This window comes from Mizuhopecten yessoensis, unplaced genomic scaffold (genome assembly GCF_002113885.1).
Source record: "Mizuhopecten yessoensis strain PY_sf001 unplaced genomic scaffold, ASM211388v2 scaffold5379, whole genome shotgun sequence".
NCBI lineage: Eukaryota > Metazoa > Mollusca > Bivalvia > Pectinida > Pectinidae > Mizuhopecten > Mizuhopecten yessoensis.
The window spans coordinates 33935-53384 of NW_018406020.1; the positions used below are offsets into that span (position 1 = coordinate 33935).

Consider the following 19450-nt stretch of genomic DNA (forward strand, 5'->3'; position numbering starts at 1 on the left):
GCGGCAGAAATCGGCTTGCCGAACAAGTACGAGACCGGCAGAATGATAAATGCTGACGACATTGTTTCCTTTAAAAAATAAGAAAAGTGAAATGGGTTTTCATATTCTTTAATGCCAAGTTTCCCCTAGTTTAGAGGAAATATCATTTGATGACGGTAGACAGCAGACAAAGAATTCAATTTACTATCTCATAAGAGACCCTGCTTTGTTAACCGTCTCTATCTCCCAGAGAAATCCTTTCAGTTCGTTGATCTTTTTTTCATTGCCGTTGGAGCACATTTCAATTTACGTTAAACGAACATTTTTAATATATCTGTCTTTCTTTCATGTACAAAGCTCAATTTCTTCCAATTCCGGAATTTGTGGAATAAGCGCTTGGTTAGCCTGAGGGCGAGCTGGCGTTAACGACTCCTTTCTGCTGCTCTCCTCGTTGATTGTCGTAGGGATACTGAGAGATCTATCGAGAATCTCCCTTTTGTGAGCATAAACGAGTGCCTTGATAGTTTCGTACTTTTTTCCCTGTCCCGGCACAGTGAGGTTAAAGGCTTTTGTGTCCATTCTGAAATAACACTTTTCTCGCGATATACATCTGTCTCTCGAGGAACTATCTCGCGACCGTGTCACTGTATTTGTGGATTTTAAACTTGCGTTTGACGATCGTGAAAACCGGAAACTGTCTGTAGACCTCGTTCTCGTGAATGTACTTGACGATATCACACGCATGCGCGGCCGATTAGTAGCACGCATTTCAAAAGCACCATTAGGAGGCGTATACCGGACTGCAAAATTTCTTTTTGCACTTCTTTTCTTACATTTTAAAAATCTAAATAGATATTTACGAAAACTTTTGCTTGAATAAAAATATAAAACTGGATTAAGAGCACTGTTAGCATGTCCTACAAGAATTGTAAACGGAAGTACTGTGAGAAAGGGCTGCACGTGACGTCTATGAAAGTCTAAGTATAGACTTACAATATGATACGGTAACCAGCACACGGCAAAAAGGATGGCCAGCGCTATCAGCATCTTCGCCACCCTCTTCCTGCCGTTCATGACGTGTTTACCAAGACCCCGACTAGTTTCTGACTCAGTTCGTTGTAAATTCTTGTCCTCTGTCCATAGTTCCTTTCCTATGAGACCATATGAGCTGCCAATAATAACACCGGGTACCGCATACAAAATGGCGAACAGGAGAAGGTCATATACTTGGCGATGTGCAAGATCTGGCCACACTTCATTACACAGATACAAAGGCTCGCCAGGGATGACTGATACCACGTCCACCCTCCTCATGAATAATAGGGGACACATGATGGCTACTGACAACACCCAGATAGCAGTTATAAGTTTAACTGCAGACCTCGTGTTGCTGACCCGTCGGAAAATCATCGGATGTCTGATGGCAAGGAAACGATCCACGCTGAGAACAGCTATGGTGTAGATACTGGCGGCTACTGTCACACCTGAAGAAGAATAGACAACGGACGTCAAATATAAAAATAGAACCAGTACAACTAGAAACAGTTCCTACGTCTCCCGTGACGTACACCTTCGAAAAGTTCGGTATTCCGCCATTGTTTTGTCCTTTTCATTACTGACATTTAGATGAAAGTAATCATCTTAACCTTTGCACCCACACCAGTGATGTTTGACGTACGTTTAAATTAAGCTTTTTGTAATAGGTGCAGATAGATATACGCAGTTGAAAACAAATGGGTACATGATCAAATCATAAAGGACATAATATGCGATTTAATACACAAACTGCCTGTATATCAGGCCCCGTACAGCAGTATGAAATACCAACCTTGTAAATAGACTGTGACTTTACACATGAACTCCCCGTATATCCAAACCCGGTAGAGGGCTTGTCCTACGGCCATCGGCACACAAATGAGACTCACTGTAAAGACAAATAGGATACAATATTAAATCCATCTTATCTAGAGAGTGCCGTTCTGACAGCCTCTCCGCGACGAACAAAGTAATAATAATTCTGAGGTTACTTACACATTTACTCAGTGAGTGTAAAAATAATTCTGAGGTCACTTGCATATTTACTCAGCGAGAAATACCCTTTATATCATGCGAATACACCTTATCCATAAGACAAGATACGTATCTCAGAGGGATCTCGGCGTCCACCATCTTACATTAATTGTACCATCTTCATTAGTTCAATGTCAGTTCAGTCTTTTTTCTTCTTTTCTCTTCAATAACTTTATACGTATGCATTTATGTGTATAAAAGACAACCTTCAAAGTGAGTTTGTCGCTTTACATATTTACTTGTTCAGAACTCGGAGTGAAAGTAATAGATCCGATCATTGCAATGTACTAAAGGTCTGTAAAGTACTTCTTGGGAAGCAGTGATAATATTCTTGAAATGTCCAAAGCCAAGATGACCGCTTTCTGCCATATTGTTTTTTTTCAATCGTTCTCGAAATAACAAGTGCTCAATTATGGACGAAAGGGACCCTCCATAGGGAATTTGAGATATCTTTGTCAAAAACGCTTTTTGAGAAATAGCCAAAAAAAACCCACCAACATACCAAATTTGAGAAACATCCATCCGGTATCTACTGAGTAATAGCAATAATGAACCTTATCTGTCAAAATCCAAGATGACCGCTGGTCAGCCATTATGTTTATCCGATCAGTCTCAAAAGTAAGCATGGACAACAAGAGACCAAAGGGAACTTTCATCAATAATTGAGAAAGATCAATCTAGTACTTTCTGAGAGAAAAAAACGATAACAAGAACTGTTTAAGGACGGACGACGGACGATTTGAATAGCCCACCGTCTGATGATTGTTGGCTAAAAATATACCAAATTGATACAAGCTATATATATTAAATAAATGTCATTGAAAGAAAATTATACACAGACAATAACTTTTCCGAAACGAATGGATACAAAAACTTACTGATAAATAATTAAGTGAGTAATAGCTGTACCTAATTTACCACAATAGCCCTCAGGAGATTTCCCGACCTATCAGTTCCATTATAACACATATACTGTAATTATAAGGTCCTTTTATTGGACAGTTGGATACAAAAGTATCCTGTAGTCAATCGATTCATCAGCAAGTCAAGTCTGTTGAAATGTATCTACTGCTTTATAACATTCCTCTGTAATCAGTCATATTGGTTGACAATATACTTGCTGAGTTCGTTTGTTGGATTTCCCAGTAGACTGTTAGCATTCATATGGGAACAAAGAGTGTCCTCATCTGGCCGAGTCGTTTTTGTACCCATATGAAACTTAATCTATTGAAGAGCTATCAGGTCTGGTTACAAAACTTTGCAAAATAAATGAATATAGAACATTTGAGATAGCGCCCTCTCTAGCTAACATAAGCCACTCTAAAGCGCACTACAGTACATAGATATACAATTTAATACAGTCAATACAATTAGCATATATATTAATCAATACAATATTGAGGAATTCGCAGGAGCTGCCTTATCAGGCGCTAACTACTAGTCCTATGCCACCTGGCTAATATCTCCCTATGTGTATATGCCTGTGTGTGTGTGCTGGAGATGTATTGTGTTCTGTTTGTAGTGGGACCGTGCTTCCAACGGGATCATTTATAGTGCCACCTCACTTGAATGCTACAGCACAGATACCGCAACACCCACCCAGCCCATTTTATACTCCACCTGGGTTGTTGGAGTTGTGTCGGCAGGAGAAAATCACTTTCTCTAATATTCCATGCGTACGGCGACTTCGGGGATCGAACCCCGGCCGCCTGCTTGGAAGGCCGGAGTGTTAACCACTCGACCAATCTACCCATAAAAATACTTGACTTTCACTTACAAATATATCGATGATTGGATACATTTAAAAAAGCAAGACATTTCATAGTAACGTAGAACGTATATACCTTCCCTAACCTGAAATTAAGAACACTGCGAATGAGATAGATGCCGACTGAGGACGTATACAATTATAAGCCGTTGATGAATTAATAACAACATAGATCGTATATAAGAACACTACAAACTAGATGGATGCCGACTGCAGACGTTCAAACTTATCAGACGTTAATTCCGTAAATACAGGTTGACAAAGACTATGAGCAAACGTTGAAGTCGTCATCATGGTCTTATTGGTAAATATGCTATTTCTTTGTGTGATATTCAGGTAAATAATTCTGCCTATGTTCATTAGTGTACCTTGTTGATACTTTGTCTTTACTCCGGTTGTCCCTTTGAGGACATGACATTACATAGATCTGACCTACTGACCTATATTTTCATGATGGGTGTCGTCAATGAAGCAGAGGACGCTTATCTTTCCACAACACCCGGGCCCAGTTGTTCAAAAGGTGATTAGCTTAATCATTGATGAGCGCAAATTCTAATTTGTCTGTAACTTTAAAACATAACTAGTGAATTAGATAGAACTTTTCAGATATCAATTATTTAGTAAAGTGAATTCATATGCAAAATTTAGAGATTTTACCTTGGATATTGACGAAGTTATCAAAGGTTGAAAATTGACGTTAAACAGTGTTTAAGCTTACCACCTTTTGAACAACTGGGCCCTGTTCTAATTTTCCCTTAATTTTTTTAAATAGTATCTAGGTTTATTTTTTATTTGTACATATTTTGCCCTATTTACTTAGTTCGAATTAAGGTTGTGTTGACATTGCGGTATGCTTTTATTTTTCTCACAATCATATGCATATATATTAAACAAATGACAAGAGTTTCCTAGTACCTCCCTAGTGCTTTCACCTCTTTAGAGGTTCATCGGGGAACTTATATACATATGACTAGTATTCAAGAATATTCCTCCATCTGCGAGTTCCAACAATAACACATCACTGCAATTAAATGTCTTGTGAATCCGTCTTTCACCATAATTCACTATTGTGTGATGACACTATGAAACCTTTGAGACGGTTGGCTTCCAGCGTGCAGTAAAAGGCCAGGGTTTTACGAACAGTGCCTTTGCTGGCAGCCTTTCCCAGGGCAGTGAAGGTGTGCAGGCTGTAACGTCAGCGGAGGCTCTTTGGAGCCCACATCTCTAAAATCGATCTACTACAAGACTTTCCAGGCGACATATTAAATCCATGCGTCATACAAACTGTTTTTCCAAATTGTAGGCTAAATAAGGAATACTCGTGTAACACCAGTAGATCAATTTGTTCCAACGTAATTGACTCTACGAATTATAGTGAATGGGTTTATCCATGAAACATCCTTACTGGCAGGATTTGTCTCGTTTGTAAGGATACACAGGATATCACATGTAATCACGAATGATGTAATAAAACGGACACAGTGTTTCCTATATGCATAAGTTCCATCATATCAATGATGAAAAACGTGTAGCTACGGACACCACGCGTGCATCTATTGACAAACTACATGTGTAGCTACGGAGAACACACGTGCATCTAATGACACACTACAGGTGAAGCTACGAAAACCACACGTTTATGTATTGACAAACTAAATGGGTGGCTACAAACACCACACATGTATCTATTGACATACTACATGTTTAGCTACGAACACCACACGTGTATCTATTACCATACTACATGTGTAGCTACGGACACCACACGTGTATCTATTGACAAACTCAATGTAAAGCTACGAACAACACACGTGTATCTAATGACAAACTACAAGTGTAGTTACGAAAACCACACGTGTATGTATTGACAAACTACATGTGTAGCTACGGGTATACCACACGTGTATCTATTGACATACTACATGTGTAGCTACAGACACCACACGTGTATCTATTGACAAACTACATGTGTAGCTACGGGTATACCACACGTGTATCTATTGACATATGTGTAGCTACAGACACCACATGTGCTTCTATAAACATACTACATATGTAGCTACGGATATACCACACGTGTATCTATAAACATACTACATATGTAGCTACGGACACAACATGTGTATCTATTGACATACTACATGTGTAACTACATAAACCACATGTGCATCTATTGACATACTACATATGTAGCTAAAGACAACACATGTGTATCTATTGACATACTACTTGTGTAGCTACGGATATACAACATGTGTATCTATTAACATACTACATATGTAGCTACGGACACAACATGTGCATCTATAAACATACTACATATGTAGCTACGGATATACATACCACAAGTGTATCTATTGACATACTACATGTGTAGCTACAGACACCACATGTGTATCTATTGACATACTACATGTGTAGCTACGGATATACCACATGTGTATCTATTAACATACTACACGTGTAGCTACAGACACCACATGTGCATCTATAAACATACTACATATGTAGCTATGAATATATATACCACAAGTGTATCTATTGACATACTATATGTGTAGCTACAGACACCACACGTGTATCTATTGACATACTACACGTGTATCTACAGACACCACATGTGTATCTATTAACATACTACACGTGTAGCTACAGACACTACACGTATATCTATTGACATACTACATATGTAGCTACAGACACCACATGTGCATCTATAAACATACTACATATGTAGCTACGGATATACCACACATGTATCTATTGACATACTACATGTGTAGCTACGGATATACCACAAGTGTATCTATTGACATACTACATGTGTAGCTACGGATATACCACAAGTTTATCTATTGACATACTACATGTGTAACTACGGATATACCACACGTGTATCTATTGACATACTACATATGTAGATACGGATATACCACACGTGTATCTATTGACATACTGCATGTGTAGCTACGGATATACCACACGTGTATCTATTGACATACTACATGTGTAGCTACAGACACTACACGTAAATCTATTGACATACTACATATGTAGCTACAGACACCACACGTGTATCTATTAACATACTACATATGTAGCTACAGACACCACATGTGTATCTATTGACATACTACATGTGTAGCTACGGATATACCACACGTGTATCTATTGACATACTACATATGTAGCTACAGATATACCACACGTGTATCTATTAACATACTACATATGTAGCTACAGACACCACATGTGTATCTATTGACATACTACATGTGTAGCTACGGATATACCACACGTGTATCTATTGACATACTACATATGTAGCTACAGATATACCACACGTGTATCTATTAACATACTACATATGTAGCTACAGACACCACATGTGTATCTATTGACATACTACATGTGTAGCTACGGATATACCACACGTGTATCTATTGACATACTACATATGTAGCTACAGATATACCACACGTGTATCTATTAACATACTACATATGTAGCTACAGACACCACATGTGTATCTATTGACATACTACATGTGTAGCTACGGATATACCACACGTGTATCTATTGACATACTACATATGTAGCTACAGACACCCCATGTTTATCTATTGACATACTACATGTGTAGCTACGGATATACCACACGTATATCTATAAACATACTACATGTGTAGCTACGGACACCACATGTGTATCTATTGACAAACTACATGTGTAGCTACGGATATGCCACACGTGTATCTATTAACATACTACATGTGTAGCTACAGACACCACATGTGTATCTATTGACATACTACATGTGTAGCTACAGACACCACACGTGTATCTATTGACATACAACATGTGTAGCTACAGACACCACATGTGCATCTATAAACATACTACATATGAAGCTACGGATATATATACCACAAGTGTATCTATTGACATACTACATGTGTAGCTACAGACACCAAACGTGTATCTATTGACATACTACATATGTAGCTACAGACACCCCATGTTTATCTATTGACATACTACATGTGTAGCTACGGATATACCACACGTGTATCTATTAACATACTACATGTGTAGCTACGGACACCACATGTGTATCTATTGACATACTACATGTGTAGCTACGGATATGCCACACGTGTATCTATTAACATACTACATGTGTAGCTACAGACACCACATGTGAATCTATTGACATACTACATGTGTAGCTACAGACACCACACGTGTATCTATTGACATACTACACGTGTAGCTACGGACACCACACGTGTATCTATTAACATACTACATGTGTAGCTACGGACACCACACGTGTATCTATTAACATACTACATGTGTAGCTACGGACACCACATGTGTATCTATTGACATACTACATGTGTAGCTACGGATATGCCACACGTGTATCTATTAACATACTACATGTGTAGCTACAGACACCACATGTGAATCTATTGACATACTACATGTGTAGCTACAGACACCACACGTGTATCTATTGACATACTACACGTGTAGCTACGGACACCACACGTGTATCTATTAACATACTACATGTGTAGCTACGGACACCACACGTGTATCTATTAACATACTACATGTTTAGCTACGGACACCACATGTGTATCTATTGACATACTACATGTGTAGCTACGGATATGCCACACGTGTATCTATTAACATACTACATGTGTAGCTACAGACACCACATGTGAATCTATTGACATACTACATGTGTAGCTACAGACACCACACGTGTATCTATTGACATACTACACGTGTAGCTACGGACACCACACGTGTATCTATTGACATACTACATGTGTAGCTACGGACACCACACGTGTATCTATTGACACACTACGTGTGTAGCTACTCATATATATACACGTGCATCTGTTGATATACTACTTGTGTAGCTACAAACAACACCACACGTGTATCGATTAATATACTACATCTGTAGCTACGGATATATCACACATGTGTCTATTGACAAAATACATGTGTAGCTACGGACACCACACGTGTATCTATTGACATACTACATCTGTAACTATAGATATACGACACGTGTGTTTATTGACATACTACATATGTACATTGTAGCTACGGATATACCACACCTGTGTCTATTGACAAAATACACGTGAAGCTATGAACACCGCACGTGTATCTATTGACATACATCAGTAACTGTAGACACATGTATACATATAGATACACACACTACGTGTAAACGCAGAGGTAGGTGGCAGAAACATTAAAATATTGTCTAGGGCATTACAACACATCAACACTTAGAAAAACGGAGATATTAAAACCTGAAGCCCTAGATATGTCAAATATATATGAAATATTACGCAAACGTGAGAGCAGGAAACCAAAACAGACAGACTGAATGTAGCTACGGATATACCACATGTGCATCTATTGACATACTACATGTGTAGCTACGGACACCACATGTGTATCTATTGACAAACTACATATGTAGCTACGGATATACCACACGTGTATCTATTAACATACTACATATGTAGCTACGGACACCACACGTGTATCTATTGACATACTACATGTGTAGCTACGGACACCACACATGTATCTATTGACATACTACATATGTAGCTACGGATATACCACACGTGTATCTATTGACATACTTCATGTGTAGCTACAGACACCACACATGTATCTATTGACATACTACATATGTAGCTACGGATATACCACACGTGTATCTATTGACATACTACATGTGTAGCTTAGGATATACCAGATGTGTATCTATTGACATACTACATGTGTAGGTACAGACACCACACGTGTATCTATTGACATACTACATATGTAGGTACAGACACAACATGTGTATCTATTGACATATTACATGTGTAGCTACGGATATACGACACGTGTATCTATTAACATACTACATGTGTAGCTATAGACACTACACGTGCATCTATAAACATACTACATATGTAGCTACGGATATACCACACGTGTATCTATTGACATACTAAATGTGTAGCTACAGACACCTCATGTGTTTTTATTGACATACTACACGTGTAGCTACGGACACTACACATATATCTATTGACATACTACATATGTAGGTACAGACACAAAATGTGTATCTATTGACATATTACATGTGTAGCTACGGATATACGACACGTGTATCTATTAACATACTACATGTGTAGCTGCAGACACTACACGTGCATCTATAAACATACTACATGTGTAGCTACGGATATACCACAAGTGTATATATTGACATACTACATGTGTAGCTACAGACACCAAACGTGTATCTATTGACATACTACATATGTAGCTACAGATATACCACACGTGTATCTATTGACATACTACACGTGTAGCTACGGACACCACACGTGTATCTATTAACATACCACATGTTTAGCTACGGACACCACATGTGTATCTATTGACAAACTACATGTGTAGCTACGGATATGCCACACGTGTATCTATTAACATACTACATGTGTAGCTGCAGACACTACATGTGCATCTATAAACATACTACATGTGTAGCTACGGATATACCACAAGTGTATCAATTGACATACTACATGTGTAGCTACAGACACCTCATGTGTATCTATTGACATACTACACGTGTAGCTACGGACACCACACGTGTATCTATTAACATACTACATGTTTAGCTACGGACACCACATGTGTATCTATTGACATACTACATGTGTAGCTACGGATATGCCACACGTGTATCTATTAACATACTACATGTGTAGCTACAAACAACACCACACGTGTATCGATTAATATACTACATCTGTAGCTACGGATATATCACACATGTGTCTATTGACAAAATACATGTGTAGCTACAGACACCTCATGTGTATCTATTGACATACTACACGTGTAGCTACGGACACCACACGTGTATCTATTGACACACTACGTGTGTAGCTACTGATATATATACACGTGCATCTGTTGATATACTACTTGTGTAGCTACAAACAACACCACACGTGTATCGATTAATATACTACATCTGTAGCTACGGATATATCACACATGTGTCTATTGACAAAACACATGTGTAGCTACGGACACCACACGTGTATCTATTGACATACTATATCTGTAACTATGGATATACGACACGTGTGTTTATTGACATACTACACATGTACATTGTAACTACGGATATACCACACGTGTGTCTATTGACAAAATACACGTGAAGCTATGGACACCGCACGTGTATCTATTGACATACATCAGTAACTGTAGACACATGTATACATATAGATACACACACACTACGTGTAAACGCAGAGGTAGGTGGCAGAAACATTAAAATATTGTCTAGGGCATTACAACACATGAACACTTAGAAAAACGAAGATATTAAAACCTGAAGCCCTAGATATGTCAAATATATATGAAATATTACGCAAACGTGAGAGCAGGAAACCAAAACAGACAGACTGAAATTGAACTGACAGAAATAAATCGTCAATACAAAACACGAATCCTAAAAAATGTCGGTATGAAACATTAATCAGACAGACACACACTTTTGATGTATACATGAAACTCTCTTACACATTCTAATTCAGATAAAGCATCATGTTTTTCTTCTTGCTAAGATATGTATCTATGGCAAGAGTTTGTCTCGAATATATCAACATTTCTGATGCAATGTCCTTTACCAAACAACACCAGTAAAATTTGCCTGTATATGACTAGGAATGCTAATGAATCTGTGCGTTTTTTAAGCTTCCCTTTTCGCGTCGCTTAATATAAGACTATCGTAACGAGCAAACATTCAAATGATTTCTAAACTTGGTCTAGGTGACATAGTACATACTGTACAAGTCAACGAAACGTCACACATAAATATTTAACCGGTTGTGCTTAATTGTAGAGAACCTTTTCACGACGTTAGAGTTTCCGGAGAATGTTGTTTACAATGAGGATGAGTGACTTAAATGTCTTAAATATAGAGTATATTTATCATTAGATCGCAAATAACTATATATCTAGAATGTTAATGTACGAATTGAACAGAGTCGTTTAGACAGTCATGCTGGTTTGAAACGAATCGGTTACATCTATATCTAACATCAAGCCCTTTCGCGCTTCATGTAATATGAACACCGATTTGTTGTCAGATAGACCCGCTCGCTGTTTTACCTTCCACACAAACCCTATGCAAATGTTTCGGAAATTTACACAAGAGCTACGGATGACGCTTGTTAGGTTTAGTTCGTTTGTGAAAAAACAATTCCGGTATTTAAAAAAAAATGAAATGCATGTCTGTATCTTAAGCGAATCTACTAAAGCCACGCCCACCGTAATAAACACTTGTTTGAATAAACCTACACTGTGCGATGTCGTAGCATACAGAGATTACAAATTATTATTTTTAATTTTCTGCTTAATGAAGGATAACATATGAATAGAAAACTAACTGAAAGTGCTGTAAACTATGAGGATCCATGTCCAGCTTTGACGTGTTGTGGAATTAATGTTATCTTTAGGCCGGTTTGTTTCAATCAGGGCGCTACAGTTTTTGACTCGCTACGCAAGTGCTACGGAAATACGAAAATGCCATTCAAGCGCCACAACAATGCTATCAAATGGTACGCTCAAAATGAAACCGAACGTAATTGGGTATGTACCAGCATGGTGGTTAAACCATGTCCAATTCCTTCCTATCTGTTTGCACACTTGAACGGGTGTTATATTGAACAGCGCTTTTGATCTTTTTACTAAATCGGAATTATCGTAAATAAACGTAATAAGCATCACACGAAGTATCTAAATCTATAAATATTACTCTTGTGAGGCATGCTCACTAGACGAAATAACCTGTTTGGTGTTATGTTCATAACACCATGAATGCAAATGGTGTCACATGGTTTGATTATACCGGTGTATATGTTTACATCTGTTAATACAATGCTTCACATTTACGGGCCGTCAATATCTTTGTAGCGGTTCTTACGGTTTGTAGTTCCGTCAACAGCGGTATCATTAACTACACAAATGCACATGTAACACAGCAGAGTATTACAGAATTCATCAACGTAAAGGATCGTTATCATATATTTTTAGATTTTAATTATTTTTAAAACATAACGATTGAATGCCCTAATTGCTACACAAACACGCGCGCACGTACTTAATTATTTTAAAATAATTATATTCACTTCATTTAATTAGCAAAATTGCACATGACATAAACAGCACAATATTTCCCAAAAAGGTCTACAATGGCGGATTGCATATGGATTAGGGTCAGCTCATTCCATACAGATAGGAAGGTACATGTAACATTATATCAAGTTACGAAAAGTGGGGAACAAAACTAACAGCTTCTTCACAGGAAACTTTTAGCGGATTATCATGAAACATGATTCAATTGCTTATGAAATTATACAAATAAGTGTATTGAAAGCAAATTTTCGATTAATACACAACAAAATAAATCCTATCACAAAATCTAAAAAAATGCAGTTAGGGCGTTCACTAAGCACTCACCTCAGAAACAGAACGCACACAAATCATGTCACAGATGATATAACCTAATTCTTTACAGGTTGGTTTCCTGTTATAAAGTTCTAAATGTTCATCAAACCCTCAAAGTTAACTCCAAATATAGTTACCGGTCTTTTATGTTCGCAACCAGCACTTAGAAATACAAGTAGCAACACTGCGCTGTCTAGACAAAGGCAACCGACCAGGCATAAAGGATGGTATAGCATTATTTACAGCCTTTAAACATATTATATTAATGTACTCGGACTGTTGAGCAGGACCAAAGTCCCATGCAGACTTCTCATCTAGAAATCACACTACTACATGTAGTTTGGTCTGTTACGCCTGCCTTTTAAGAAGAAAATAAGGTTTACTTCCTGGTGCAGCAATATGATTCTGTGCGACAGTGAGTTTTTCATTGTAATTAAAAACAAAACCCTGAACAAAATCCTGATCTAACACTTCTATATTCGGAATAAGAATATAAGCGTGGAATGGGTAAACATGTTACCCGTCGAAATGACTCTTTGATTTTTGATAGCTGACTTTACTAATTTGGCACATTGTGGCTCAGCGAGTTGTTTTCAGCGGTTTAAAGTCGAGACCGGTTATGTACACTCTTTGCTTGATAAAGGAAACATACGTTTTCGAAAGCTCGCTGATAATGTCTTTAGTTACTGTTTGTGTTCAAAACAAACGCAGCCTAAGAAACAACCGTTTACGTTGTATCAACAAAACACTACTTCTTCTTTGTTTATCGTACGTATATAATACATGTGTCAAATAGTATATTTGTATGTGTATAGTAAGCCCTGTCTTTCGATGACCAATGACAGTGTGAAATCGAAAAGCTTGAATCATTTTTCAAAAAATGAAAAAAATGGTTGCAATGAACAATAGAAAAAAAAAGAAAAAAAAAATCATAAAAAAATGAAATAATAAAAATAAAAAATAAAATAAAACATAAAATAACAGATAAATAATAAACATATATTTTTAACCTATTGTATATTTACATTGCGAAATAACTTTGTTCAATCGTCTACTTTCGACAGATGAACGGAATGCATTCAGAATTAAGGGACAGGCTATTAGATATCGTTTTGATTTATTCCAACAGCGCAGACTAGCCCCTGTAGCTAAATATATAAATCTGCTTGTTCGTATCGTTGGTCATCTTTGCATCAATGATTGACCTAAATCCGTTTCCTTAACAATTACCATAACAGCTAATCTTATTTACATTAGCAGTAGGTCAGGTTCGTTATAGACGATTGCGGACAATACCACCACTGATGTAATAGGCACCGGTAATTAATACAATAACAACGATATTGTGTATAAAATTCATTTAAGATTTCGGTAAGTGTATGACAATCGACTCAATGGCAACGTTTGGGAGTTGCAATAACGGATAATGAAAAGGCACAAAAAGTCCCGAATTCCCTTTCAAACGTCAATTTAAGATACAGGATTCCGTGTTTTTATTTAGTTCATTATTTAAACATCCATCACAGTTATTGTAGGGCGATGACTTGGGGACGACCAACGCCAACCCGCCGTGACCTTATCAGCACAGCTAAGTTCAACGATGTTCACCACAGAGTAAGCAGAAATTTCATTATTTTTGAAAATCGCATCCCGAACGAAAATGTCACCTTCTAATATTTAATGAGGGTAATTATCGCCTAGAAGGGAAAGGGTATGTTCCAAGGGTCACCGGTTCAAATCTGAAGCAGCTGGTATTTTTGCATCGATGGATTTCCACGTAAACATTTACCATTAAAATGGTAACGATATCGCAAGGTAAGCAGAGTTGCCTCTCCTTCGCCAGACCAAAATCACAAGTTATTCAAAAACTTGTACTTTTATTTCTCTTTTTACACTAAATACAACTGCACTGATTTCAACAATTTCACAAAACAAATAAATCTTTTCAGGAAATTATTGCATGATTATTTTCAGAAAATAATGACGTCAAATTAATTTTTAAAATGCATTTGTGAGCCAACTGTCAGTATACATCCGCTGTGTGTTTTTGTGTTTCACTTGATTTTTCACGTGGTTTTGTTTTACAAAACCTCAAAACAAAGACGGCAAATAAGTTGAAATAAATACTAATATATTTGAGTAAAGTGATGCAAATTGGCTGCTGTTGACATCTTCGCAACTTAAGTCGTTTTGGAAAACTTGATTAACCTGTTGATTTAGATGTAAACAACTTCGTCAACCCCGCAACTCAAATAATTCGATTTTACCAGTAATATATAATGTTAAAGGGATTATCTGACATGTCTTTAAGTTTTTAATTATAGCTGTGCAATTTAACACACAAGGTGCCGCACTCTGTTTATACTATAAATAACTACAGGCATAGTGCAGCTAGATGCTGTATAATAAAGCTACACAGTCACTCAGCGAAGACTTAAAGGCGAACACGTCCACTATAAAGTATTTTAAGGAGTGTGTATCAGAAGAAATCAGAGTGAATGTTTTGAGAAATCCAGTATGCTCTAAACTCTTTATGATAAACTCGAGAGGCCATGGGTTCTTTGCAGTCAAGCATATCTCACAAGTAGACTGGACTTGAGAACATGTCTCGCATTTATTGTAGTCAATTGTTTGTCGTGATGATAAACGCCCTATTTCTGTCTACCAGAGGGATGGGCTGAGTGTATAACATATTGTCTAGAAGCATCATTCTAGATCTGGCTTCGGATAGTATGGCTTCTGTCATAGATGTCGACTACTGACGGACAAACTTACAACACAGGGTTTCCGTGATAGATGTCGACTACTGACGGACACACTTACAACACAGGGTTTCCTTGATAGATGTCGACTACTGACGGACAAACTTACAACACAGGGTTGACAAGACCATGGTTATGTTTTATGTTCCACATCACAATTCCCGTGGTTCTGTTCTCACTACGTGAAATCTCGGTATGAGGACATGATATTTTTTGAATTTGACCTAAATTTACATGGCGACTGCCGTCGATGAAGCAGAAGACGCTTACCCTTCCGGAACCCCTGGTCTTATTCTCTTTGTACTTTTTTAAAGGTCTCTATATGTTCACATTTTTTTCGCTTGTTTTATCAATTAAGAGTGCGAATTATACTTTTATTTATGCTTGGTCTATTTGTTTCTTGCAACTGTATTGAAACCAAATACGCATATGCACCTTTTTTCAAACCCCCAAGCGGCGCAAAGCGCCGCCGGGGTTTGATCTGTAAACACTTTGTCCACTTCCGGTGCTTCCCCATGAGTGAAAGCCTTCTGGGAAATTGAAGCCGCATACTGTCTACACAAATATGATGGTAAACCCTACGGTATCGGTATTTATTGCAGTTTACTTGTGAAATATCATGAATTCTCTATTTAATAAAAACATACCTTTAATGCAGTGAAGATAAACGAAACATTATATCTTCACAAGTAAAAACTTCAATTTATAAGTATTGTTCAATCTGAACGGTACATTATATTTTCTGCGTAGATGTTCAGTTTCAAGTTTAGATGAGGGGGTTAAACCAGGATACCTTATCTCCCATCGCCCCCTTAACCCCTGCCAGCTGTGGAATTTTATTTCAAAATATGTGTCCCCATATTGGGATAGGGGCAATTTCGGCCCCTTTTTGTTAAAGTCGTTCTGATCAATATGTCATATGTTAAAAATTAACTTGGATTTGAAAGAGTCCACAATATTGGCGGACTGGTCGAGTGGTCAAAGTTAATACTACGGCCTTCCATGCGGCCGGCGTTCGATCTCCGAAGTCGTCATACGCATGGATATTCAGAGAAAGTGTTTTTCTCCTGCCTATACAACTCCAACAACCCAGATGGAGTATAAATTTGTCTGGGGTGGATGTAGCGGTATCTGTGCTGTAGCATTCAAGCAAGGTGGCACTATAAATTATACCGTTTGAAGCACGGTCCCGCTACAAACAGACAACATTACGTATACATTTCCAGCACACACGCAGGCATACACATATGGGGAGATATTAGCCAGGTGGCATATGGCTAGTAGTTAGCGCCTGATAAGGCAGCTCCTGCGAATTCCTCATTAAAAATTGTATTGAATTAATGTACATGTATATGCTTATTGTATTAATTGTATATTTATGTAATGTAAAGCGCTTTAGAGTGGCTTATGTTAGCTAGATTGGGCGCTACATCAAATGTTGTATATATGTATATATATAGATATTCAATGCTTTTCATAAAATAACAACAAAAGGGCAAATAAACTTCCGTATTTGGAGAATTATTTAACATAGTTCACTTGTATAAAACGAATATGTGATAACAACCAAAAAAAACAGCGTTGTGGCAAAATATGTCTTCGTTGCAAATCTCGAGAAGTAATAACTATTATTCAAAGGGGCGGGGGGCTACGATTGACCCTTTAACCTAGAAAATGGTTGATATTTTATCCAAAATAGTCGAAAAGTGACATTGTCAAAAGAATCATATGAAAAAATTGCTGCAATTTTGACAAAAGGTGTGAAGGATCTTTTATGTAAATCGTCTTATGTCCCGGATTCTCTCTCTCAGAAGATGACGTTATTGCCAAATCATTGACATTTGGCCTAAACGTGCGGTTAAAGCTGGATATTGAGCGTGAACGGAATATTCTGAACAACACAATTAATGTCATTTACAAATTTATATGATTATGATTAAATAGTTTCAAGTATGCAGGATTCGTTCCCTCGTGGTTGATGAACTGTCAGTAAGTCATTTTCATAAACAGGTTTGGTGTCCAGCAGCTTTGCTGCATTTTCTTGTTATAACTCATTTTTTCTATTTTAATATACACAGATTTCTAGTATTGTAACGAAAAAAGCACGTATATTAATTCAGGTTTTTTGCAATTAAACATATTGCTCAGCAGATAGGAAATTGGAACGCAATACAACGATGCCTTGTGAGTTGTACTGTTTCAATTGCTTCAAACGTCAGACGACATTTTTGATAAAAATTAAAATAAGCCATGGCTTATCAAAATTCAAAATTATTAATTTAGCAAAGTTTGAAGAACCCCACGTGACAGTGTGAGATGTCAATTTTTTCATTTCGGACAAAAAGGTTCTCTATGAATTCAAGACACACTTAAAGAACAAACGAACGACAGCTTGATTTATAGAAGTTTAGGGCAATGCCCCCGTACCCTATTTATTCAGTAGTACAGAGGTGCAGTAAGTGATCCTATAATAACGTTGGTGATTAAGAAGTTATCATCACAGCTGACACTATGTCATTTCACACCAATGAGTAACATTTTGTGAACAAATTCAAACTACGGTGTCATTGTACCTCAGAGATGCAGAGACCACTGTAGCGTGCCGATATGTGAAAACAACCCAATATGTGAAAACATGAAAAAAATGGTTTTCACATATTGGCATGCTACAGATCACTAAAAGAGACTCGAGTTCAAACCATAGTTTCTTTGTCAATGATAGGTCACTGTCATACAAAAACGTTGCTGTACATTGTACATGGAAATGTCGTTTGCTGCAAATAATATAAAATTGCAAACATTGTAGAATACTTACCGCACAAGTCGGCTAGGGCCATGTTACTTAGATACAAGTTTGTGGAGTTTCGGAGGTGTCTATTGGAGGCAATGATGAGTGCAATGAAGATATTGCCGACCATGCCCAGCAGAAATATTGGTATATACAGTAATGTTAGGGTAATAGTTTCAGCTTCCAGGCGAGTCTGATGTAATCCGAATCCATCTAACATCCCAAGGAACTCACTGATATTGGTTGACGTGTTAAATGTTAGCAACATCCGTATCCATTGGGCCTCCATTCCGTTGTCCGTATCCCCTGTGCAGCAGGTGTCCGCCGTAACCACTAATACGGACCTGTGTCGTCTGTTTAATTAAATATGGATCATTAGCAAATCTTTAACTGTTATCGGAGATACGATAGACCACAAGAATGCGTTCTGTCACTCTGGGGACATACACGAACAAGAAACACAGCCTCTTCATGTTGATATTATAACACAGGCACTATACGTCAAATTGC

At 37.6% G+C, this 19450-nt stretch overlaps 1 protein-coding gene across 1 annotated transcript; it reads right to left on the minus strand.

Annotated features, from left to right (window-relative positions):
• Positions 1-324: 324 nt before the first annotated feature.
• On the minus strand, positions 325-19004 carry LOC110450626 (gastrin/cholecystokinin type B receptor-like). Its single transcript, XM_021498242.1, has 3 exons — positions 18968-19004; positions 1808-1903; positions 325-1463 (listed from the first exon to the last, which is right to left on the minus strand). The coding sequence occupies exons 1-3, from the start codon at positions 18987-18989 to the stop codon at positions 325-327; spliced, it is 1257 nt and encodes a 418-aa protein (XP_021353917.1). The 5' UTR covers positions 18990-19004.
• Positions 19005-19450: the final 446 nt, after the last annotated feature.

Coding starts and splice junctions, on each gene's coding strand:
- LOC110450626 (XM_021498242.1), bottom strand. CDS start 18,989: ATGGCCCTAGCCGACTTGTGCG. Junction 1,904..18,967: donor GGCCCTAGCCGACTTGTGCG/GTAAGTATTCTA, acceptor TTGTCTTTACAG/TGAGTCTCATTTGTGTGCCG. Junction 1,464..1,807: donor AGTCACAGTCTATTTACAAG/GTTGGTATTTCA, acceptor ATTCTTCTTCAG/GTGTGACAGTAGCCGCCAGT.